The sequence below is a fragment of the Maniola jurtina genome, chromosome Z, assembly GCF_905333055.1.
Source record: "Maniola jurtina chromosome Z, ilManJurt1.1, whole genome shotgun sequence".
In the NCBI taxonomy this organism is placed as follows: domain Eukaryota; kingdom Metazoa; phylum Arthropoda; class Insecta; order Lepidoptera; family Nymphalidae; genus Maniola; species Maniola jurtina.
Genome location: NC_060058.1, coordinates 5,825,844 through 5,852,843, shown reverse-complemented (window position 1 = coordinate 5,852,843; position 27,000 = coordinate 5,825,844). Strand labels below are relative to the sequence as shown.

Here is a 27,000-nt window from a genome sequence, read left to right as displayed (position 1 = left end):
CCAGTGGAAACAAAAGTCAGTATATTTCGGTATGGCTCACGGTTAAACATAGTCTCGCCCACGCTACTCACGCGCCGCCATCGTCGGCACCCGCTCGCCCAGTCCCATCTGCCTCCTCGACGCCTTTACACGCAACAGGTCAGTACATTCAATCTAAATCACCCTTTATTAATTTACGCTGTTTGCGAATTCCACGTTAGCACGCCTTCCAATTGCAGTGCGATGTCCAGTCCTATATTGTACCAAGTGCTATGTTTTGTTTACATTCGCGCAATGTTAACATATTTGTTTTCAATTTTGAAATTTCAAACATTTTGTGTGTTCAAATTTCGGATGGTCGTTTATTTTGGTCTAACCGTTTAACATTCGCGGAGTGCATACAATACTCCTGTCCGAACAAAAACCGGGTTTCGTAACTAAAAATATCCCCATATCGAATGTTTGCGATATCTATTTTGGAAATTGTTCCACTCTTCTTCGTTAACGTCGCATACTCACATGCTTGAAGTGCATTATTGTCAATCAGAAGAAAATGACGGATATAGGTAGGTTTTGAAAATATGTTGAGAATTTGAATGGTGTACCTCGTTATTAATATGAAGTATTCGATTATTATTATCTGTTTATACCTTAAATTCCATTCACGCTGAAAGAAATCTCATTCATATCCACCTCGTTGTTCCCATGCCAAGTTTTCACTTTTTATCGTGCGTAGCTTTACAGAATTACGTCAAAATGTGTTTATACCTTGAGTTATTTATCCGGTGATACAATATAATGGATTAGGATTTTTCGCTGTTTTGATTGAATTGCATTTTTAGCACATCACATAATATCACGATTTTACATTAGCTATTGAAACAGGATATTACGTGATTTTAAAATCTTGTGTTTCGTACAATCTATCAATTTTCTCCTATTGTTGCCAAAAACTAATGCGTAGTTTTATGGCTGTCGTTAAACACGTTTAGATATTCAAGGATGAAGAATTTAGATGCCACTGGCACTAATTTATAAAACATTGTAGCATATTACCTTGGAGTGAAGATATTTTTTAATCAATTTAATTAAAGTAAAAGCTTTAGCGCACTTATAATACAGTTCCTAGTCTCTGACTCTATCATATTAGTTATGCTTTTTGATATATCTACGATAACTCGGTTTCTATAAGGATGACCACAGAATCCTACTTTTGTATTTTTTATGAATATCACTGCACGAGTTTTTAAATAAAATTAACTTGGAAACTTTTCCAATTTCAAAGCGAGATTGAAATGCCAAACCATCAAAATAGAAGCAGACTGCAATAAGAATAACAGGTGAGATAGCGGGCATTGTATATCGCAGTAACACAAAGGAAAAAACAGTTCAAATTAAAAATTCAGCTAACTTTCAAGCGCAAATAATCCGAATGGGAAAACGGATGCGAAACAAAATAATTTCTGAGGATATCATCGTTGTTATGGAAATAGGTATTTTGTCTTCGACACGCCACGGTCTTGCACCGCTTGAATCCAACCTTCCTCCCTGGGACTTGTTTGATAGATTCATAGTAGTAGTATTAGGTAGTACTTGATTGTTTGTAGACTGTCCACCTATTTAGGGGTCTTCCAATGGTGTGCTTTGCGGTTCGAGGTCGCCATTCTAGCACATTGGGACCCCAACGTCCATCGGTTATTTGAACTATGTGCTCTGCCCATTGCCACTTTAGCTTCGCACTTCTTTGAGCTCCGTCGGTTACTATGGTTCTCCTGCGGATATCCTCATTTCTGATTTGATACAGTAGAGAAACTCCAAGTATAGCTGTCTTCATCGTCCGCTGAGTGACTCTGATTTTTCTTATAGGGTCATATTTTCATGACCATGAGTATCATAGAATGGCTTTCTCATAATTTATGCAATGTTTCATTTCAAGGTATTAATCGAGTAGAAGATACAATTAATTTATTGAAGAAAATAATAATTAAGTTCTCAAGTGAAGACGATGATTTTTTATTCATTAGATTTTTACCTATTCGAACTTGGCCAGCGTGGTAGCCTTCATAGCCTTTGGTCATCCAGACCATTCTCAGAGAGGAGACCCGTGTTCAGTAGTGAGGCGACGATGGGTTGATTTATGAATTAAAAATTATATCACCCGCTAGTATGATATGTATGGATTTACTTTTGAAAAATGACTTACCAACTTCCTACTCCAACATCGAACCATCGTAAGCCAACTACTCGTTAAAACCAAATGAGAATAAATTAGACATATCTACTCTAGGTTATCGAGGAGTTATGTCCTCAGATTGTCCTGCTTGTAGGTCAAGGTTACTATAGTATTATTGCAGCTTGTGTGTTCACCAGCTTTCTTTTCCAACAGCAGATTGCGTACAGTCTGTGTACATTATCTATAAGTTATGAGACCAAAGGAATGAGCTTAAACACGACGGAATTAAATAAGAATAAAAATATTTTTATTCAATTACACTTTTACACCTTTTTTTTGTATCCTCAATTGCATCTACCATTTCCTACTGAGAAGAACCAGCAAGAAACTCGGTAGTTGCTCTTTTCAAAGATTTGATAATATGCCATGTATAAAAGTAATTGAAGTCCCGTGCATTGCTGGAGAGAGCTGCAGGTCAAATCCACGCTCTTTTATCATCTACTTATTCTTCAATTGTATGATATGCTTTTTTCAGGTGCATATTTTTAATAGATTTTATGAACTTGTGTAAAGGCAAGTCCAATATGGATTGTGGAATTTTATTATAAAAGATCATATCCATTCCCATTAATGACTTTTGGACCTTTTTTTAGGCGGAGCGTAGGAAATGTACTTTAAGTTGTGGAGGAGTTAGGTTGTTGTGATTTTAGCATCAGGTCAAACTTACTATAGTATTACTCTAGCATATAATATTTTATAAGTTTTTTTTAATGTAATTGATCAATGACCTTTCGTTTCACAGATTCACTGACAGCACACGATGAGCCGCGTTGGACGAGGAAGACGCACACGCGTCTATGACTGCAACTATAACAAAGGAGAGAGCTATTACCGACCAGTTTTAGACCGACTTGATGGCAAGACACCGATAGTCCGTGAACCAGAAAATGATCGGGTCAAAAATGGCATGGAGAGTCGCTTCCGCAGCGCACTAGACGAGGTAGAAGCAGCCAGAGACGAGTTTTTCGACTCAAGAGGTGCACGTGCGTCTAGAGGCAAACCTTTGTCTTCTGCTTTTGAAGATGAAGATTTTAATGACGAGGTAAGATATAACTGACCAAAGACCAGATATTCAGTAGGTATATTGTAAAGCACTCATCAAATAAGTTTAAGCGTTCTTTCGAAAGTATTTTCTCAAGTGGCTCTGGTTTGATATTCAAAATCATTCATGTACGTACAAGAGCTCTTGAATTCGCCTTGAGTTCGTTGCATTCTCAGAGTCCAGCATTTTATCTTGCATTCTAATTTACAAGAGGACGACATGAATGCACTTTGAAGTATTTCATAACCTCCATACGAGAATGTATTATTCTCCTAAAAAAGATTCTAAAACCTCTCTCCAGAAATAATAAGCTCTTTTATTTTCAAATATTTTTAATATGTGCAAGTTGAATAATAGACATTTCACCGCGGTTAGCCTCGAATCTGGTTATAGAAGACTGGCTCAATTTTTTGCGCAAAGGATCAGCCTGGCTGTCCAGTGCGGAAGTGCAGTCAGTAGGTATTCTAGGCACCATTCCACGAGGGCGTTATTTGTACACTAATTAGTGTTATAATTTTTGCTATCTAATTAGATAGCAAAAATTTTAAAAATAAAATTAAAAATTATAATAGGTATGTCTACACTCTGCACGAACACTAAAAACTGAAATAGAAGAATTAATAGTAAATAAAAGTAAACAACAGGTAGTCGGCAAGTAAAAAATTTATATGACACTACTCAAAAACAATAAGCTTCGACAAAAATAGTTTTGATCAAATAAAAGGTAAAAATAGTATTAGTATGAGTTTGAATATTATGTTTATAGACCAATAGTCATTCTGTTTACTGATCACCGTAGCGTGGGAGAATGCTAGGAATGTACGTATTCAAGTTTGGCATCACATTTTCGTATGTTAGGTACCAAATTTAGATCATTTCTATTTCCAGTAAGCACTAATCTTGGAATTTATGCGTCAATCAATGACACATTAATACAATAGACATGTTACGTTCACATAACATGGCGTATGTTATTATAAATTCACGCTTGGTGATGAGTAGGAAAGAAGATACAAAATGCACGTGAATAAAAGGGATAGTGCTCTACAAATGTGACTCAACTGTCATAGTTTTAAGTCTTCAACTGATAATAACAAATAAGCCTACAGTCAATTAACTCGTTTAACATTACAATACTTATAAAAATATGTTTTTGTGAAACCGAGATAGTTATTTTTTTATGTTTGGTAATGGTCTAAAACTGACAACTTTGACGGCCCCCCATTTCTTTCAATTAAAAATATATTCGCACTTTACTAAATGAACTATAAACAATTATACCCCACATGATAGGGTAAGAAAAAAAATTTTTCGGCTCCTGTTTCATGTATACCCCCCAGTATTTTAGCCCCTGAAAAATAATTTTATTAAATTTCTAATTCAATGTTTGGTTTTGGGTTCACGTTCTACATTAAATACCAAAATTTAATGTTTGCAACTCATTTAGTCTACGAGCTAGTGACTTGTGACACGCGAACAGATAGACGGACAGACAGACAGCAGATTGACATTAATAGGGCTCCGATTTTCCATGGCTTTTGTGTACGGAACCCTAAAAATTGCACCGAATGTTTGCTCTCGTTGAGTGTCGAATCGTTTAATCTCTTTTTGAACTTTATATGCAGTTGGTTTGAAACAGCAATAATTATGTCATTATTTACTTCTCATAAAATGTTCAATTTAATTTAATAATAACCTGCGGGGTGATTCGTGAATGTTAAATATCATTACAAGTATGGACTAATTGAAATCAAATGCCGCAACTATGGGAATAATTGTTCGCAGTATTAATAATTATGATGTTATTTTAATTGTACACTTATTTTGATATTTCAACTGATACATGAACAAGGTTTGTTTTTAAGCTTTTATAACTAACAAACCATGATTAAAATGAAATTACGTTTATATTAATTTTGTTCTAGTTATACGTCATTTTAAAATACATTTTTTAAATTATTAGGTAAACATATTATATATTGCAAACTTAGGCATTAAACGTGCCTAATACACAATAGGCTATTTGACAGCATGTGAAATATAGGATCTTTTGATGGTACCCGTATTGAATATGAACATTCTAGTCAGAACAAAAATTGAATAATAATATTTTAAGAGAAAATTGTCAAGGCAAATGATTTTTTTGTCTACTTTAGTCACGTGATCGTAAACGACTGTGATTGACCGAATGGTTGATGACGTCAATCACTTGTAAACAGTAGCGTGTAAAGTGTGAGTCTTTTATTAAAAACAGGAGATTTAGCTAAATATAGCCGTGGTTTGCTATACCAGTGATAAAAATACCATTTTATGGCTTTCGTAGTCTCACAGTAGTTTCGTAGTCTCAGAGTAGATAACAAACAAAGTTTACAAGCAGGTGACGTCATAATGACATATTCGACGCCATATTCTAAGAAAAGCGTTTCCACGGGATATTTAAATAATATTTTTTGCTTTCGTTTTTTTTCCACCGTGCCTATGTAATGGAACGTTCAATTCATTTTCTAAAGATTACTTAAACATCAATGATTAACGTAGAACAGTTTTTAGAAACCTGTCAAATACCCTAATAAGTCATTACTCGAAAACAATCCATACTAATATTATAAATGCGAAAGTGTGTCTGTCTGTCTGTCTGCTACCTTTTCACGGCCCAACAGTTTAACCTATTCTGACGAAATTTGGTACACGGTTAGCTTATATCCCGGGGACAGATATAGGCTACTTTTTATCCCGGAAAATCGGGATTCCCAAAAACCCATCCGCTTAAGCGCTTTGTATGAAATTTGGTACCGGAGTAGGTAGTTTGCGTCCCTATAATTGACGTAGGCAACTTTTTATCCCGGGAAATCAAACAGTTCCCACGGCATATTTAAAAACCTAAATCCACGCGGGCATCTTCTAGTAATTTTATATTTTTCATCTCACTACCTCGGAAAGACTTTAGTTATTTCACCTAAATGAAGCCGGGGCGAGTTAGCTAGTATAGCTCACATGTAGTTTTATCGATTCAGTGGTAGGTTCTGGAAAAGAGAAAATGGGTGTCCATATTTGGCGATTAATACTTCATGATCCATTACTCATGTAGTGTAGGAGTACGACAGACAATGTACTCGAATTTGGCATCGCATTCAGCTTTTAATTATTTTGGGTAACACGTCGTCGTATCTATTCCTATCGGTACACTCATCTAATTAAAATGTATGCGCAATGGACTGTAAAGCGAGCTTGTACTATTATTCTATTATTAACATGTATGATAATGATTGAATATGACATTAACCATATCACTAATCCCTATCACTGCCTATGGGTATTATTATTGGGAAGTGCGTTTGTTTGGTGGTTTGTTGTATTATTGATTTGTACTTCAATTACGTCGCAACGGAGTAAAGGATTGACGTAATTTTGTGCAAGGATTTAACAGGGCTCTCTCCGTCACTCGTTTCATACAATCGTAGTTCCAATTTCATTTGAATATTAAGCAACCAAAGTCCATGATATTTTGCAGACATATTCTAGAAACTAATATCTATGTCTGTGGTTTTCCAGAATTCTGTTAAAATAATCGGTTTCAAAGTTACGCGGTCTTAAAAAATTTCATACAAATCTTTGAGCCCCTGTAATTTTAAAACTACATATTTTTAGAAAAATCTAAAACACCACAGACACAGATATTAGTTTCTAGAATATGTCTGCAAAATTTCATGGACTTTGGTTGCTTAATATTTAAATGAAATTGGAACTACGATTGTATGAAACGAGTGACGGAGAGAGCCCTGTTAAAGTCTAAAAGAAACTTAAAATCTAAAGACCTGGAGAGTGACATAGGCTACTTTTATCCCGTAAAATCTAAATCCACGCGGATGACGTCGCGGGCATTAGCTAGTTACACTATCAAGTTCCAGGTATAAGTATTACCTATATGGATGTTAATATGATAGTGTTAGCGTGGGCTCTTATACTGTAATAAACACGATATCGTTAGTTCTTCTCAAGGTATGCCCTAAGGACTTCTACGTTAGAACCTTGCTAATAATTAATTGTTAATTATACGCACAATAATAGTGTAGGTATCATTGCAAAACAAAAGGTATGAAAATGCTTTGTAACTTACTTACCTTTGTACCTATATTAAAAGGTTAAACTTGTGAGTTAGTGAGTTTGTTTGTATGTAGCAGGTAGTAGTATGTGGTACTTAGTGGGTACTCTCCGGAACATTATATGATTCGATTCTGAAAGTTCTTTTACTGATAGATAAAAGGTAGGTACATTATTTCTGAGTGCTATTAGATCACGCGAGCAAAGTTGCAAACAAAAGGAAGTCTGATAAACAACTAAGTTCATTTACAAATATCTAAATAAATTTTAAGAGATTAATTAGATATTATTAAATAAATAATAATATTATAAGCTTATACTGATTTAGATCTAGAATTAATTGGAAGGAGAATTTGATTGAGTTACAAAGCCGTACCTACGCATCAAGCAAGCAAGATTATCAAGATTTCAGATACTGATTTCAAACTATCCTACTGGTTCAAACTAATTAGTAATCCATTATAATACTCAGTCAATTGATTAAGCTGCCATTTTAACCCCTGACCCAAAAAGAGGGGTGTTATAAGTTTGACATGTGTATATCTGTTAGATTATTTCAAAGCCACAAATATATGTTTTGCATCAGTGTTTGTTGCTACAGCTTTTGTTATTCTTGTCTTATCTCTGTATCACGTAGTACCTATTATTTTATAACACGTTTAATTACGTAAACTACTGAGTTTATAAATGAACATTTTTGATACAAAATAAAGACATTAATTATTAATAAAGATCATTAAAAATACATTAAAAGAATCATTGATATACTTAACTAATGTTTCACGTTCATGATTTGCAGCTTCATTCCAAGACCGTACTTAAATGATATCGTTTGAGCAATTATTTTCTCGTTGGTTTTAAATTTGCTCGACAGAATGTACACTACCTTATAAACGCGATAAGAAGAGGCCACGACAGCACTCAGCATAAAGTTATATAAAACATTGTAAAGTGCCTAAATGACCAAGCAAATGTTGATGGGCAACAAATTTAATATGTACCTGTACATACAACTTATTAAATGATATTAATATTTAACTCAAATACAGTCTCATACAGTGAGAAGTACGTTTATTTGTCTTGCATTTACTGCCATGACATTTCTGTAATAAGCTTTTCGGATTACATAAAACTTTTGCGATTAACAAACAGGAATTTTCTACTTCTGCTTAAAATGCTTTATAAAAGTCATACTAAAGCGCGCTAGCTGAACGTTTTAGGCAAAACAATGTAGTTTCAGCCTTTTAGCTTAAAGCGCTTGAACAACTTCCGTAACTTTGTTATAAAACACCTCCACATGACGAAGTTGTATCATACATACATACCGCTTAAAGGTCGAGCGTACTTATCACACGCTACGCCGCTATTTTGCGTTTTGAGTAAAATCAGTAATGCTAATAATATTATTGTGCACCACTAAAACCATCACTAATACACGATGCACCGTGCTTTTCAATAAACTGCGATACTTGGGTCATATTTGTTGAAACGCTATCTTTTCTACTTTCGTGCGTTTTTATGTTATCACCGAGCACAAAAAAAAATTCATACACATATTCATTACATTTATATTACATGGTGATATAAACGGAATGGATATGTCTATGATTTTTTTGTATATTTTTACTATGAGTAATTATTATTTTATTTAACTCAACTCATGTAATTTGGCGTATAAGAAGTATGTTTCTAACATTAGTAATCGTGCCAAGCATGCGAGAGGGAACCAAATACCCATCACGGTCCAAAAAGTATGAGTAACGCTACAGTTAAAAATTATTAAATATGTCGTCTGCAAGAATTTATGTTTTTAAAAATCCCGTGGGAACGTTTTGATTTTCTGAGATAAAAAGTCATATGCCACTCGCATATATCAGTCGGCAGGTGTTCAACTATGCCCATACAAAAAACTACGTCAATCTATTAATGCGACGTGATTGAAGGACAAACCAACTGAAAACAACAAACCAATAAACCAACAAACAAACCCACTTTCATATTTGTTATATGGGTATAGTGATAGTTGTATACTAAAAGTTTAATAAATATAATGACACTATACCACATAATATTACATTCATATAGCATGGCGTACATAATTCGTTGTCGGTGATGAGTAAGACAGTAGATACAAAACGAACGAGAAAAAAAGATAATAGCACTCTACAAATGTGACCCAAGAGTCGTAGTTTTGAGTTTTCACTTTAGATACGTATGCAAAGATTATTTGTTCCATATACCTATATAATTTTTTAAAACTCAGCATCTTAAGCGAAATAAGCCAATCTACTAGGTCTTTCAGCTGCTGGATAAATTATTATCAATACATTTTCATTAATCTGCTTGAATCCTCCGTTAATTAATATCGTCGTCTATTGTTTGCTTGTCGATCCGTTTGTGAGCGCGAGCACGTCTAGCGTCACTTCCAATATTATTATATTCGTCTAGAAACTAGTCTGGTGTAAAATAAAACTTTAAACACTACAAGCATAGAAAGGAGTGCTGTTTTATGATTTCATTTTAATTAATTATCTTCTTCTTATTTCTCTTGCCTTTGTCCTATTACATTTAAGTTAGGACCTTCTTTGAGCACCAGGACTTTCTATCATGGGTTTTCATTAGCAAGATGTGGGCTTTAACATTCTTTTATCCTATTCAACACAGGACCACCATGTGGCTGAGGGTGGTTTGGTAAGGGAGGGATATTCAGTTCTCATTATATTGGCTCCTCCCTGTGTTGGGTTCAATACGCGGAAAAACTTAGCTTTTATAAAATAACGAAAGCCTGGCCCTCGTTGACTCTATCTCTATAAGCTCAGGTTTTAATACCCATCTTCTTAAATCTTTTCAGGTCACAGAGTCACTGAGGCGCTTACGTGCTAAAAAGGCTTCGCGGATCACTGAAGACGTCGACTTTGATAACAGCGTTGCCAACCTCGAGAACCGGCTAAAGATTTCCGATAAGATCCTAGAAAGTGTGGGTCTTGGTAGCACGGAGATCAGCAGTGCGCGACGTGCTTTAAAAGAGAATGAGGAACGCACAGAAAAACGCATCGCCCGCAGAATAAATGAGGAGAATGGATTAACTAAGTGGACCGCACTAAAGGATTTTGATGATGAAAGTGCAGCTGTTCAGCGTGCGAAAGCGACAAGAGCCCGCCTCACGGATCTTGAAGACGAGATGACAGAGCTGAACGAGAGAACTGCTGCTAGAGAAAAACGTGCCGCCCGCCTCCGGGCGCTAGTGGCTGACACGGAATCTGACTCAACTGTCACCACCTCCAATGTTGCTTCCTCTAAACTAAGCATCCGCTCAGAACGCGAGAAAAAACAAGTCACCTTCTAGACATTAACAAATGGTCCGACGGTGCGTCCAGACTTATATAACATAATATGTTTTAAAACATGGTTTTATAACATTTTAGTAGAGTAAAGAATGTGGACGTGTTATAAATAGAAAGTTTAACATGTTACATAATCTGAACGCACCTTTTTAAATCCCCTCAGACTAAAGGACAAGATAGACGGACTAAGCAAATACACTCTTAGGTAATCTATTTACGTACAGCTTTATACCATAACTAACCACTACGCCTGCTATTACGGATAGCGTAGATTTTAATTTATTTTCACGTACTGCACGGTATCTAGTCACTCCGTCTATATAAATCCCTAATCTGAGTTTAACCCAAACTGTTAATGTATACAGCTGAGTTTAGGTTTAGATAAATTAATTATATTATTACTAGACTGTGTATCCTGCATTTGTCATTTTAAACACGTTCTAGTCAGTGTTTCTTTTATATTTATGGTATAGAATAAAGCACTTGTATTTACCTTGTTTTATTTAAGTCTCTTATATTATAAATAAAACTTTAATAAATTCAGCAGATGTTTGTATTTGGTAACGTTCGTAAATAATTCAATCATATTTGTTATTTTAAATACTCTGATAAAACAAATGCCAGCGACGCCGCAAATCCAATGTTTAGCTAGTAAGTTAAATAGAAATATCAACTTAATCCAAAATATATTAAGTACTAGCCGATGCCCGCGACTTCGCCCGCGTGGATTTAGGTTTTTTGAAATCCCGTGGGAACTCTTTGATTTTCCGGGATAAAAAGTAGCCTATGTGCTAATCCAGGATATTATCTATCTCCATTCCAAATTTCAGCCAAATCCGTCCAGTAGTTTTTGCGTGAAGAAGTAACAAACAAACATACACACACACACACACACACACACACATACAAACTTTCGCCTTTATAATATTAGTGTGATAGTATCAACATCAATTACAAAATCAGTTTAATTGCCAAAGTTGTGGTTTGTTGATAAAACCAATTGGTAGTAGGTATACCAAGCTTTCCTTTGTTCGCATAAGGACAGATTCTCATATTTAGGCAGATTTTTAGAGAGACGGCTTTTTAGAAAGGCAGATGTCGCGAACAAACAATAATGCCCGCGAATTCAAACGATTTAAATTTTTTGAAAACCTAGGAAACTTTTCGATTTGGGTGATAAAAAGTAGCCTATGTCCATCCCCGGGACGCATGTTATCTCGCTACCAAATTTCGTGAGAGGAACACTTTCGCGTTTATATTATGAAAGCACTAGTTATGGATATGGATAATATGGTCGTAAACAATGAAATAAAAACAGTGGTTTTTTTTTTCAATTTAATTAGACTTAGTATCATTTTTTTTTACCTCTATTGGCATTTCGACAACAATTCGATTACACTAGCATGTCGGTGACGCGATCATGGAGTTTTTATCAAAGTTAGTTAGTTTCAAAGTGCCTAAAGAAGTTTTCACTTCAAAACATTGCGCGTTCGTTAATTGTTATTTTTAACCCCCGACCCAAAAAGTGTCCAGGTTGAAGTGGAGATGGGCAGGGCATGTGTGTAGGACTACAGACGAGCGATGGACTCGTTTGCTGCTGGAATGGAGGCCACGCACCGGAAGGAGGAACGTTGGAAGACAGCCCTCCCGTTGGTCAGACGACATTACCAAGCTGGCGGGAAAGACTTGGAGGAGGCTCGCACAACACCGAGAGGAATGGCGTGCACGTGAGGAGGCCTATGTCCAACAATGGATTAACAAAGGCTAAGAAAGAAGAAGAAGAAGACCCAAAAAGAGGGGTGTTATAAGTTTGACGTGTGTATCTGTGTATCTGTGTTTCTGTGTATCTGTGTATCTGTGTATCTGTGTATCTGTGTATCTGTGTATCTGTCTGTGGCATCGTAGCGCCTAAACGAATGAACCGATTTTAATTTAGTTTTTTTTGTTTGAAAGGTGGCTTGATCGAGAGTGTTCTTAGCTATAATCTAAAAAAATTGGTGCAGCCGTTTAAGAGTTATCAGCTCTTTTCTAGTTTTCTTGTAGAAAAGAAGGTTACATAACCGTTAGGTTCATAATATTATGTCAATTGACAAATGTCAAGCTGTCAAGATGGACGTTGCCTTGATACATAATTATTTATTTGAAAATGATGTTTTGGAAAACTCTGATACTATGGATCGTCGGGGGTGTTATAAATTTTTAATTTACACTTGTTGTAACGTACGAAGAACGTAACAAACTTTTTGATTATGTCCCACTCCCTGACCGCTAAGCTATTGAAGTTTCAAAGTTCTAGCTACTTGTAACTACTCTATGCTCGTAACACAAAATTTAGGTAATATACCACTATCACAGATTAGATTAGACCATAGGAAAGCCCTGGAGTGGACACCGCGTACAAGCAATGCGTAGTGTGGGACGCACTCTGACGATATGAAGCGGCTGACGGGAAGTGGCTGAATGAGGAAGTCTGAGGACCGAGTGTGGTTCCTATGTCCAACAGTGGACATCCACAGGCTGATGATGATGATAGGAAATTATATTATACCTTGGAATTATAACATATACCTGGGACATTTATAATCCAGCTAGATAGGTCAAATTTTGAGAAAAAAGTTAACCGTCGAATCCAACTCGGTCGCGTAGTGTTCGGAAGCTTCGTGCCTAGTGGTTAAGGGTAAGTGTTGCACGTGATGACATATGGATTTGAGATGTTCCCTAACTATGGGCATCATAAAAAGGTCAGAGTCACTCAGCGGGCGATAGAGCTATGCTTGGAGTTTCTGTATGACTATGTGATCAAATAAGAAATGAGGAGATTCTAAGAGAACCAGAGTAACCGGCATAGTTCCACGAGTTGCAAAGCTGAAGTGGCAATGGGCAGGGCTCTTAGTTCGAAAAACCGGTATACGTTGGGGTCCTAAGGTACTAGAATGGTGGCAAAAATCATCACACTAATATTATAAAGGCGAAAGTTTGTGTGTATGTATGTATGTATGTATGTATGTGTGTGTGTGTGTATGTTTGTTACTCCTTCACGCAAAAACAACTAGACGGATTTGGCTGAAATTTGGAATGGAGATAGATAATATCCTGGATTAGCACATAGGCTACGTTTTATCCCGGAAAATCAAAGATTTCCCACGGGATTTCGAAAAACGTAAATCCACGCGGGCGAAGTCGCGGACATCGGCTAGTTTATCATAATATTTATAAATTAAATTTTAAATATTTACCAAATTCTAGTTTATGACTATTGTTGTTAGAGAAAGTTTTTTTAAGATATAATTTTTTGAAACACCCTGTAAATTGGCATGTACTCGCACATTAACGAAGTGTAATGACTCAGTGATTGAAGCCAAGTTATTCGTCAATACTATGTATTGTTGCCATCAATCATTACGTGCCAAAGATAAGAATCTTGAAAAAATATACTGAAGGTCTTTTAGAAAATTAAAAAATGGCTTAAATAAAAGATCACAAAAATCGTATGAGTTTTACATTAATATACGTGCTCACTTTAACTTTCAAGTTTGCTCCGTGATTTGTAACCCCCGACCCAAAAAGAGGGGTGTATGTATAAGTTTGACGTGTATATCTGTGTATCTGTTTGCGGCATCGTAGCTCCTAAACTAATGAACCGATTTTAATTTAGTTTTTTTTTGTTTGAAAGGTGGCTTGATCGAGAGTGTTCTTAGCTATAATCCAAGAAAATCTGTTCAGCCGTTTGAAAGTTATCAGCTCTTTTCTAGTTACTGTAACCTTCACTTGTCGGGGGTGTTATAATTTTTAATTTACACTTGTGTTTCAAGCCACGACTTCTACCATAGCTGTGGACGTCCTAGTTTACTTTAATGTCCAGTGTTATGTCTTATGTCATAGTAATTTTGACAGCTTCAAAGAACACGATTCTTATTTGGAGTAGCCCATGGTAGCCCTATAGGTACGTACGTCTACAAACTTTTACTGAGTTTATTGAATAGAGAGAACCAAACTACTTTTTTTACTTTAAAGATGTTCTTATGGCACAAAAAGTAGATTTATTTAAAGAAATAATATGTTTACTTACTTTGAATGAGGTTTGTTTAAAGAAGTAATTAATATGAATTTCATCTCCACAAAGAATCTGTAGGTATATAATTCAGCACGAAAATTGCTTGGTAGGTACATAAAAATAAAATCCTCAAAAATCCTGGTAGGTACCTATACTTATTCGGTAAAAACTGATATTAAGTGGGAATTCGTTGGTTTTGCATAATAAAAATTAATCTACGTTTTGGTCCACGTCTTTAACTATATCCATGCAAAAAATTACGACGATCCATTGTCGCGTAGGACTAAAAGCACAGTTTTACATAATTAAATTATGATAGGTGTAATGATATTAAATTTCTATATTATTAACTCGATATCCATAACATAGGTATCTAAGTACGTAATATGTACCTAGATAGTTATGTACTGAATTGAACAATCCGTTATTCAAGGCAAATGCCTATTGCCACGAGAAATGCCTAGCTAGTGTACGCTAAATGCCTATACGTGATCATTTTAATAGGAATAGATGATCAACAAGTAATTAGATAACTGTATCTGTTGGGACTGGATTACAAGTGCTATTTCAGGAAGGCGTATCTAACTACTTATAGCGAAATGACGGCAGTTTTCTCAGTAGAAATGCATGGAAAGCCGTGTGTTTTTAGGCTAGGAATTGTGATCTTTAACTTTTTTTACTTGCATTATAGTCCCAAATAATAGTACATCCAGTCCATACATAATAGTACATACAGTCCAGGCCTGAAATAAAGCGATTACTGGCCGAGTCATATTGGAAGGCTGAGGCGAAGCCGAGGACTTCTCAAGTGATTTTGAAAGGAATCCTTCTAAAATCCCTTGAAAAGTAAAAGAAAAATTGTTTATTTGCTTATTTGATTTGGTACTGGCATGGGTTAAAACTTCGACTTTCTATTCGCGATGTCATCTAAGGCACATATGAGGTCCGAGGTAGGAACATGGGCACGCAATTCTACTCGTAACTTGTCGGAGTTGATGTGCATTTTACGGTGAAGGAAAAGGCAAATGATTTCCTACAGCGTAGTTACTATAGGTTATTTAACTTACATGCTCTAGATATACTATTGTATTGTAATTGTACTGCTACAATCGTACCTATACCTACCAATTTCCGGACCATTAGAGATAATTATAGTAGGTACTATTAGAGTAAGTTTATCGGATTCTAATCTAGCAGGGAAGCGTGTATTGCATCAATAATTGACAATAGGTATTTTATTTTCTTGCAACTAGTACATACTGTTACAATTTTATTCTCCTCTCTGTCTCTTCTCTGTGATCTATGAGTAGTATAACAAAGCCGCAATCAGCATTTAACTATGTATTTACTTAAAACTTGGAATTTTCAGTGGATTTAAACGCAATTTACTTATCATATAGAAAACTATGTACCTACTTACAGAATAGTTAAGACCACCGACCAACCGATACACTGAAAAGACTAGTAATTTGAGCATGGGCCTTCGTGGCAGCAGCATGGCAAAGAGCAGCCCTAGTACTCAAATCCATACTTTCATACATATATAAGTACATATTATAAATGTGAAAATGTGTCTGTCTGCTACCTTTTCACGGCTCAACAGTTTAACCGATTCTGACGAAATTTGGTACAGGGTTAGTTTATATCCCGGGAACGGACATAGGCTGTTTTTTATCCCGGAAAATCAAAGGTTCCACGGGATTCCCAAAAACCCATCCGTTTAACCTTGAATTTTTGATGAATTTTGTATGAAATTTGGTACTGAGGTAGCTTGAGTCCCTGTCATTGACATAGGCAACTTTTTATCCCGGAAAATCAAATAGTTTCCACGGGATCTACTACCCAATATTTCAGGATCAAACCAAGAGCTCACTCACTCTAGTTCACTGCGGTTAGGTCTAGTATGTGCCAAGATCGACGGATGTCAAGATTAGATGCATATTCATAAATTTCATCTGTCAAGCTCGATTACTACATACCAATTTAAACTAAATTATCCAAGGTTTATGCAAAGTGTCCTATAATAATAATCATTCATTAGAGTTTAGTTTTAGAAGTGTAGCCATGTTTTACGTAGAGTGTAACCATGTATCCGATTTTGTTAAAGAATTCCTTAAAAAAATCGGATACAATATGGTTACGCTATTCTTTCTTTATTTGCATTCATGTCTTACATCATAAAAGATATCATAATACTACAACATGAAGCCCCGTCAGGGCGTTGCAAAGTCTAACATTTGTAAATAAATTAAAGGTAATATTACAATTCCATTTACGACATTTATTTCCAATTACGAGAATTATGAAATATGAATAACAAAAATTATGAATTAATTAAACGGTCATTAAATAAAAACAAAATAAAATTTCACATATAAATAAATGTTATGGAAGCTTTCAAATTATGTCCTATTATTATAAGTTATTATAAATAGAAGTGCATTACAAAGTTATTACAATTTTTTTACCTATCGTATTATTGAGGTCTATTCGTTCAAAAATTCTTTCACGCCTTCTTGAAGTAAAGGTACTGACGCGCCTTTCAATGTAGTGTATATTATTTATATAAAATATAATATTAAAACTGTAAATAATTAGGAACATCAGATTTTGGGTGTATGAAATATTTGTTTTCCGAGCTAGGACATCGCAAACCACGAAAGAATAACCCCGAAAACCAACAAGACCTTATTACTAAGCCTCCGTTGTTTGTCCGTCTGTCCGCCATATTAATTATTAAACATTATATAATCTTGTACGATCGTACCGAATCCCTCGTGTGCGAGTCTGATTCGTACTTGACCGGTTTTTCCTTTTAAGTTCAAGGTTCCGTTTCAGATTTCAACAGACAGTGTCTTATGAGCTACGACTCTACGACTATGACCAGGTGATTAATATCATACTAAGTACTTAATACTTTAAATGCAATCAGCCAAATAATCATCTCACAACAAAAATTGGCTTATCTCCACATCTTTAAAAATAAATAAACACAAATATGTTTTCCAAATCACCAAGATTTCAAATCTACTGGCACATTAATTTATTTAATGGACAAAGCTAGTACGACAATTGACATGGATCCTACAAGTTACACGATTTGCACAAATACATCAAAGCATAACACAAAAATTGGCAAGATAATTAGCCATGAGAATTTCGCGATGCACAGCCGGTCGACACTTTCGACAGAAAATCATTGGCAGCCAACCCCAACAGCGCTTACGACAGTCAGTTGGGGTCAAAGGGAGATATATCGGGTGGCTGCCGAGCCACCAGGGAACGCCAGCACTAGTCGTAGACGATCAGCCAACCTCTTCACACGTTCTTCGATTCCGCCTCCTGTTAGGTTCGTCGCACAGTGGTTACAATTGCAGTGAATGTTCTGAAACAAGTTGGTGGTTTAGTGTTCTCATACAATAATAGTGGCTTTTGATCTCAGAGTAACCCACCGTCATGGGGGATGCAGAGACACCGGCCCCTGCAGCCGCAGCGGGAGATGCGCCGCCCGCAGGAGATGCGCCCGCGGCGGACGCCAAGCCTGAGGAAGCCGAGCCCCCACCGCCACAGAGCCGAGAAAATATTGGAGACAAGAGACTCGTTTGCAGACACTGGGTTAGGTCAGTATCATTTAGGGCCGATGCAATGGTCAAATAACTTTTATCTGAGGAATAATTTGGGGGTTTGACAGTTTTTGGAAATCTGTTATTATTTCATGAAATACAATTTTCACAGTAATTTGTTCAATAATTTTATTACAAGTGAAAATCAAAAATTTATAACACCCCCCACTAGTGAAGTTTACAGTAACTAGAACTAGGCTGAACCAATTTTCTTGGATTATAGCTAAGAACACTCTCGATCAAAGCCACTTTTCAAACAAAAAAAAACTAAATTAAAATCGGTTGATTAGTTTAGGAGCTACGATGCTACAGACAGATACACAGATACACATGTCAACTTATAATACCGCTCTTTTTGTTTCGGGGCTTAATAAAGACTTTTGAACGCTATACCTATTACTCTCTATTATAATTTTAGTGTGGTCAGGAATTTCATGTCCAGTTCTGACCGGTACCTTGTGTTATAGTTATCATCTTACATGTTATATACATTTTTTTTAACTTTTTCGCTGCTTAGAGTTACAGTAAAAATAAGCATTACTTAATATTTTACTTATATTATAAATACAAAAGTTTGATTGTTTTTTTGGCTTCTTCTTCAATCACGCAGAGACAGTGCATCATATTTTTTGCGTGGATATATTTAAAGTCCTGGAGAGTGACATAAGCTACTTTTTATGCTGGAAAACCAAGGAATCTTAACAGAAATCTAAGCAGATGAAGTCGCAGACATCGTCTAAGTTATAAAATACAACATAAAACAACGACGATAGTTTAGTGACTTGGACATGATGTTTGGATTGGATTAGCGAGTTGAGACTTGGACATTTTATTTGGGAGCAGAGTTTGGTCCTGGGCTTCTAACATTTCAAAGTTATGTGCGGTTTAAGCAATTAAATACCACTGGGTTCAACGGTGATGGAAAACATCGTGAGAAAACCTCATGCCTAATGCCCTATGCCTCATGCCACAATATTCTCAATTGATGTATGAAGTTTGCTAATCCACACTTGGCCAGCCTGGTGGAGCCTACACTCTTTCCGGTGCCCATTTGTGGGCCCATCATGTATTGAGATAATGATGACGATGACAATAAAAGCAACAGGTAGATATATAGAAACCTATAGTTAAAAAAATTGACAGCAATTTTTGTTATTTCCAGGCCAAAATTCGCCCAGTACACTTATCTTTACGACTACCAGAGGAACTACTACGATGATCTTATAAACTACTTGGACAAACGCAACCACGGCATACCAGTCGAGAGGCCGACTCCGCAGACGTGGGGAGAGCGCGCCCTCCGCACCTACATGTCTAGGGGATACAGCTACAGCTTCAAGAAATACGGCAGAGACACCTCTCTCATGTCGCACATCTCCGTCGGCGCCAAGTTCCAGCGAACCCATACCAAGTCCCTTATCTCGAGGAAGTATTCCAAGCTTGGAATTAGTAACGCTGTATACCTATAGCTTCGCACTAACACACGCTTGCAGTTGCTACGCGGACCCCGTCTTCGACTCCCATCGTGAACTTTGTGTCAATGTTACAGGATTTCCTTGTCGTGATCCGACACCCGGCGCTCGCTTTAGAAGAACGACCGACACGACTGTGTGACTGAGAGTCGTCCGCATTCCTCTCTCGATGTCTTCTTATTTGAATGAAGAATAAATCTTAAGTTTATAATTTTGTTTTCATTTATACCTTGCTTGCGTTGTAACTAGGTTGTGACTGACATAGCTTTTAATTAAACCTTTGACTTGTTATAATTAACTTGCTCAGAGAGTTTGCCTTATCTTTATGAAACTTTAATAATGCAAAGCGATTTAATTTCCTCAAGAAAATGCAAAGCGATGTCAGTAGCGTCTAATTATAATTAACAAAACATGCAGACATTTTTTAGAAATCTTAAAGTCACATTAATAAACTTTATATTGAAATTAAAACGTTTTAAATTTGTAGAGAATTAACTTATCATAATAGCATAAAATATCAATTTGTCCAAATTCTTAATGCGTAATAAATATATTAGGATATAACTTGGTTCATGGACCAAAATTATTAAAAAAAGTAAATTATATTAAGTATTTTAAATGTTTTAAACTTCACGTCAATAAAACCTATTAGTTAATATTATTCATGATATTTACACCAATCGATCTTACTTCCGACCCGGTACTTTAAATATCGCGCGTAGAAGTTACCTAATACTTTCTTTAACTAATGTGATGTATTCGCGCTATATACTTACTATTTTGATTCATTTCGTAAAAGTAACCAGATTTGTAGAGTATAACACATTATGTGTAAAAGTAATTTCTTTGATAAAAATGATGGTAAATATTTGCCATATCACTCCTCTTTTTCTGACTCCCGTAATGTTATAGAGAGATTTATCTCGTTCGTACACGAATAAAAGTACTCTCGAACATTTAAAATCATACACATAATTTATCTCACGCCAATGTGACAACAGAAAGCCCGAAAAATTTCAATGTCGCGATATCTAAAATAACCGTAGAAAATAACTTATCTTTGACAGTTCAGTGAATGTAATCGCTTGGACAGTGGCCAAGGCGTTAGGCTACCTATCAGGTAGAGCAGGCAATCAGCCAAATTGAACATAATTAAATATTACAATGACCAAGGGGACCCAGACTACGATAGGTATTAACGGTACAAAAATAGAAACTCAATACTTTGCCATCCATTAAAAGTCTCAATAGTGACTTCTCGATACCTAGGTTTATAGCCGTGTGTACATGACTTGTTTATAGTCGTGTCTACATTGAACAAGCCAGGTCTAGTAGCAGGATCGCGTAATGGCACGCAGAGTAGGTATGGCTCGTATGACAAACGTAATTAATTTTATACGAACCTATAATTGACAAAACCATTTAGAAGCTGGCACTACCGAATGGCGGCAAGAAGAATCGCAGCGCAGCGAGTATAGGCGACTTTGTGGTTTGTTTAATTATTACAACAGTTTGAAACATATGCCAAACTGTTTAGAGCTGAATTGGTATGAAAAAGACGCTTCATGTCAGCTGCATTCTGCTGATAGGTGTTGCGCCTTACCCGGCAGATAATTCATTATGTTGAATTCGCAATCCATATCTGAAACTTCGAACTATCATTTCGTCTGAACGACCAAGCATATAGCTCTCGAGAAAGACATGCGTGCCTCGCTCAATGTGGGCACGGCTTATCCCTATTTACCGCAGACCGCAGATGCTACAGCAGATAAGTGCCTTCTCATTAGTTATTATAGTATCTACATCTACTCGTACATCAAAACTGATGCATAAAGTAATTTTGGACATCGCACAAGTGTTTTTGCATTCGAATACATATTTACCTAAAACCATTAAATGAATCATGAGTTGTGACGGGATGTTTTACCAATGGCCCTTATTTTGTTGATACAGTCCAGATTTTAGAACCACAATTATTTAAAATAAGCTGTGATAGCCCAGTGGTTAAGACGTCCGCCTCCAGACTGGAGGTCGGAGCTTCTATCCTGGGCACGCATCTGTAACTTTTCGGAGTTATGTGCATTGTAAGTAATTAAATATCACTTGCTTTGGTATCATCATCATCTATCATGGTGAAGGAAAACATCGTGAGGAAACCTGCATGCCTGAGAGTTCTCCATATTGTTCTCAAAGGTGTGTGAAGTCTGCACTTTATCAGCGTGGTAGACTATGGCCAATCCAACCAAGTGTTAATTAAAAATTTATAACACCCCCGACAAGTGAAGGTTACAGTAACTAGAAAAGAGCTGATAACTTTCAAAAGGCTCAACCGATTCTCTTGGATTATAGCTAAGAACACTCTCGATCAAGCCAACTTTCAAACAAAAAAAAAACAAAATTAAAATAGGTTCATTAGTTTAGGAGCTACGATGCCACAGACAGATACACAGATACACGCGTCAAACTTATAACACCCCTCTTTTTGGGTCGGGGGTTAAAAGCCAGTAAAAAAGCCGACGTGCACTATAACACCGCGGTGGCCTCTATGACGGCGGTTTCAGCCTTTTGGCTTTGTAACATTGCCACTGACATACGTCGTTTTTTTACCTGACTGCACGATCGCAAAAACAGGGTTGTTTTTAGCCCTATCTGGGTGTGGATGTTGAGTTCTTTATTCCTCGGAGCATACCAACGGCTAAATTATAGATTTTAATCAGTGAGATGTCTTTCGATTTGTCAAAGCATAGAACCAAAAGCGTAGACACCAAAAAAGTTGTTTGCTACCACAGTTTACTACATAATATTGAATCAAACTAATGAATTGGTTTTTTAACATCAAAATTAGATTATTTTACAGCCATATAAGCTCTGTTTAAAATTACATAATCTGAAAGTTGCGTAGATGAGCTGTACATAATATTTGTTGTTTATATACTGATGCAATACAAATCGCAGTCAGTTTTACTACTTCTAAGGAAGCCTTCCAAGGGAGGTATATTTATAAGAAATTTCGCAGTGCTGATTAATAAAATTAAATCTATTTTCATATTAAACGATGGAGGCATTTTTGTAATGCACGGTGACATTTCTGAAATTATTTCGCTTTAGGTCAAGTAGCCGATAATTGTTAGTTCTAAAATAATCAAATAATCTTAAATGTTTTTGGCTACGACATCAAAAGATGCTCGTGTTGGCGACCTTCTAACAAATGATGTCAACAAATAAATAATGATGAATTGCTAATACATTATAATAATAAAAGAGCCATCTACAAGAGAAAAAGATTCGCAGAAAAGATTTATTTCTCATATAGAAGAAAATCGATACAAATAAATAATTCCTCCTTTGATGTGTCTGATCTAATGAGCAGAGTTCATATAAATTGATAACGGATCTAAACATCATTATTATGTACCCACTTGCTTCATCAAAGAACCAAAATAACAAAATAAACAACAAATATTACGTAAGAATCCTGAAAGCTATATTTATTTATTTTATTTTCATGTACCAAAATTGTAGTTACAAAGTACCTACTGTATTTTTATTTTATGTGTAATTTAGGTTTACCTTATTATGATGTAATATCGTAATAATTATCTTATAAATCTAACAAGTGACTATCAAAAAAAATGTATGATGTTACCTATTTTGAATAATTATTTTGACTTTGACTTTGATATTATAGATAAATTGCCGATACTTATCACTACCCATCACAGCCGATACTTATTTATAATAAAAATGCGAAAGCGTGTTTGTTTGTTGGTATGTTCTTTGAAAGTGTTTGTGTTTTGTTTACCGCAACGTAGCAATAGATCGACGTGATTTTTTTGCATGAGCACCTGTAGTAAAGGCTTGGAGAGTGGCATATGCTACTTTTTTACAGGGAAAATCAAAGAGTTACTACGGGCTTTTTAAAAACCTAAATCCACGCGCAATAAGCTAGTGACAGCATAATTTAAGCTGTGGCAACATTTCAGTAAAAGTATCGCAATATGTAGTTGACAACGTTTCACTTTCTTACATTGTAAAAACCTTGTACTAAATCAACGTAGGTATCTATTCGTAATCCATTAATGATAATGGATTACGAGTAGGTACCTATGTTGATTTAGTACATTTGATGGTTCTAAATATTCTAGAAACTAATATCTGTGTCTGTGGTGTTTTAGATTTTTCTAAAAATATGTAGTTTTAAAATTACACGGGCTCAAAGATTTGTATGAAATTTTTTAAGACCGCGTAACTTTGAACCCGAATATTTTAACAGAAATCTGGAAAACCACAGACATAGATATTAGTTTCTAGAATATGTCTGCAAAATTTCATCGACTTTGGTTGCTTAATATTCAAATGAAATTGGAACTACGATTGTATGAAACGAGTGACGGAGAGAGCCCTCTTAATCATGAGATTAACAACCATCAACCATACGGAAAAACACTACCTTAAACCATACTTAATCTCACATTTCACAATTACACATACTTACCCATTATGATTAAAAGCAGCTATAATTTAGTTAGATGACATGGTAGGTTCGTCGCGTGCCATCAAAACTATGCCATAAATCTTCAAGTAATAGTTATAATATGTTATAAGACCGCCTGCGGCGTCGATTAGCAATCATATAAATTCTTTCAAATCCCTGTTCCCTAAAATTTCAAAAAATTCAATCTGATTCATTGCCTATAGAATTTACAGGTCTAGTAAATAATGACAGAAACTATACCAGAATATTTCAGTTTTAAGCCACCGTGTACCAGAATACACAATATATTCTGTCCATATATAACTGCGTGCCCAACATACTTTATACTAATAAATCATTGTGATTGTATTAACTAAAAAATAAAATCTATCATCGATTAAAAAATAGCAGGTCCACGACCCTTTCACAAAGAAAGCTATAACTTCTTTATACAATGTTAGAATACAGACGGAACCAGCCCAGAGAGAAGAAGAAGAAGACAATGTTAGAATTTTATTTTCCGCGACTCTTTATAAGAGTCACGACTTTGTCCAGTTTCTTGAACGATTCCCAGACGTTTAGCTAGATCCTAAAAACACGGTTTTCGTTATGTCACATGTGAAGATGTGTTTAGTAACATTCCCTCATTCTAGGCCAGAGTCTTGGACGACTATTTTTATCTCGCTCACAAACCAATTGTCAAGAAGTCTAGAACAGTTTCGCCAATTGGAAAGAGTTTGAATCAATGACAGTTATAAATTAATGTGCATAAATATTTTACAACACCCGCGTCGAGGTAATGCACTCAAAATAAAAAGATGGATTTTGTATGTTGACTCACATTAGTGTCACCTTCATATAGATAGCATCACATTAGTATCGTAACATTTTGAAGAAATGCTTTTCAGGGTTCCGTACGCGAAGGGCGCCAACGGGGCCCTATTACTAAGCCTCTGCTGTCCGTCCGTCCGTCCGTCCATTCGTCTATATGTCAGCGGATTATATCTCGTGAACCGCAGGTAGAAAGTTGAAGTTTTCACAGAATGTGTATGTACATTGCCGCTAAGACGACAGTAATAATACTTAGTAAAAATTTCAAAATGGTAGCCTTAAGAATTGTAAAAAATTAAAAAGTGTTATTTCTACAATGGTACGGAAATCTTCGTGTGCGAGTCCAACTCGCACTTGGCCAACTTTATCCTTATATTTTGGATTAAAATATATAACCTCTTAAATTTTTAATAATTATTATTGGGTGATGTTAAAAAACTTAAAGATTATAATTATTGTTATTTTACGGCGTATATTTTTTCAAATGTTGGTTATTCAAATACAAATATGAATAGGTAACAACTACCACAGTCGGATTAATTAAACCGCAATTTCGTTTTTTGGGCTTGCAGTGAAGAGATTATAAAAACCTTTAAAATTCCCATTTGAAAGCAAAAATATACGCACCATAACGAGTGCGAGGGAGCTTGGTAATAAAAAAACGTTTTCAAAGAGTCGATTCTAATTTCAGGCAATAATACTTAGACTAAAGTAAATATCATAAAATATTTTGGTGCAGGATACTTTTACGCTCAAAGAAACTCCTATCTTATTAGTCTAATGTTTCATTGAAAACTGAAAAAAGATCGTCTAACAAGTGAGAATTTCATTTTGTGTATAATTCCAAGAAGAAAATTATAATAAATACGTGAGTACAAAATTATAGTTAGTGAACCACACAATATGATTTTTGGTGTTAATATTAAAATAATTCAAAGATTCTATAAAATCGTTTATTAAAACAGTCATTTTAAAACTTTCTAAACTATATAAAGTGTCACGATTATAAAGACCGAATATTTTGTTTGTATACATGAAATAATCTCACTGATCAATACGATAGTTTACAAATACAATTACTGTATTAATTGTTGAAATCTGTGATGAAATCGGCTTTATTCCTAACTAGCTGATACCCGCGACTTCGTTCGCGTGGATGTAGGTTTTTTAAAATTCCCGTGGGAACTCTTTGATTTTCCGGGATAAAAAGTAGCCTATGTGCTAATCCAGGGTATAATCTATCTCCATTCTAAATTTCAGCCCAATCCGTCCAGTAGTTTTTGCGTGAAGGAGTAACAAACATACACACACACACACACACACACACACAAACTTTCTCCTTTATAATATTAGTGTGACTAGCTGATGCCCGCGACTTCGTTCGCGTGGATGTAGGTTTTTTAAAATTCCCGTGGGAACTCTTTGATTTTCCGGGATAAAAAGTAGCCTATGTGCTAATCCAGGGTATAATATATGTCCATTCTAAATTTCAGCCCAATCCGTCCAGTAGTTTTTGCGTGAAGGAGTAACAAACATACACACACACATACACACACACACACACATACAAACTTTCTCCTTTATAATATTAGTGTGACAATTGTATCTAGTAGTTAGTAGTAGGTATATTTATATTTCGCTAAAATTACGAAAATTTTACTTGATAGTGCCTAGCAAAATTTTGGTGGCAGTGATTATTATTATTATTTTTTTCAAGTGCAACGTATACTTGAAAAACATAAAACATGCTCAAAATCTTGATGATGTCGAATTAAAAAAAAATAACTAAACAAATCGTGAAAAAGCTGATTCTGTTAAAAGCGAACTGGACGGATAATCCATACTAA

At 35.6% G+C, this 27,000-nt stretch overlaps 2 protein-coding genes and 1 long non-coding RNA gene across 5 annotated transcripts; 2 read left to right on the top strand and 1 right to left on the bottom strand.

The window, feature by feature from the left end:
* Positions 1 to 11,242, top strand: LOC123880663. Of its 2 annotated transcripts, none has more exons than XM_045928905.1 (3): positions 1 to 138; positions 2,955 to 3,254; positions 10,207 to 11,242. In XM_045928905.1, exons 2-3 carry the CDS (start codon positions 2,973 to 2,975, stop codon positions 10,699 to 10,701), a joined length of 777 nt encoding a protein of 258 aa, XP_045784861.1. In that variant the 5' UTR covers positions 1 to 138; positions 2,955 to 2,972; the 3' UTR covers positions 10,702 to 11,242. The 2 variants fall into 2 exon arrangements, with proteins under 2 accessions (XP_045784861.1, XP_045784862.1); XM_045928906.1 differs by lacking the exon at positions 1 to 138 and adding an exon at positions 1,198 to 1,319.
* LOC123880674 lies at positions 10,858 to 26,902 on the bottom strand. Its single transcript, XR_006799308.1, has 3 exons — positions 26,892 to 26,902; positions 15,817 to 15,823; positions 10,858 to 10,897 (listed from the first exon to the last, which is right to left on the bottom strand). It is a non-coding gene; the product is annotated as an uncharacterized LOC123880674 (long non-coding RNA).
* LOC123880672 (flightin) lies at positions 17,946 to 20,059 on the top strand. 2 transcript variants are annotated; one of them, XM_045928917.1, is made up of 3 exons: positions 17,946 to 18,129; positions 18,196 to 18,373; positions 19,539 to 20,059. In XM_045928917.1, the coding sequence occupies exons 2-3, from the start codon at positions 18,210 to 18,212 to the stop codon at positions 19,843 to 19,845; spliced, it is 471 nt and encodes a 156-aa protein (XP_045784873.1). In that variant the 5' UTR covers positions 17,946 to 18,129; positions 18,196 to 18,209; the 3' UTR covers positions 19,846 to 20,059. The 2 variants fall into 2 exon arrangements, with proteins under 2 accessions (XP_045784873.1, XP_045784872.1); XM_045928916.1 differs by having other exon boundaries at positions 17,948 to 18,102.
* Positions 26,903 to 27,000: the final 98 nt, after the last annotated feature.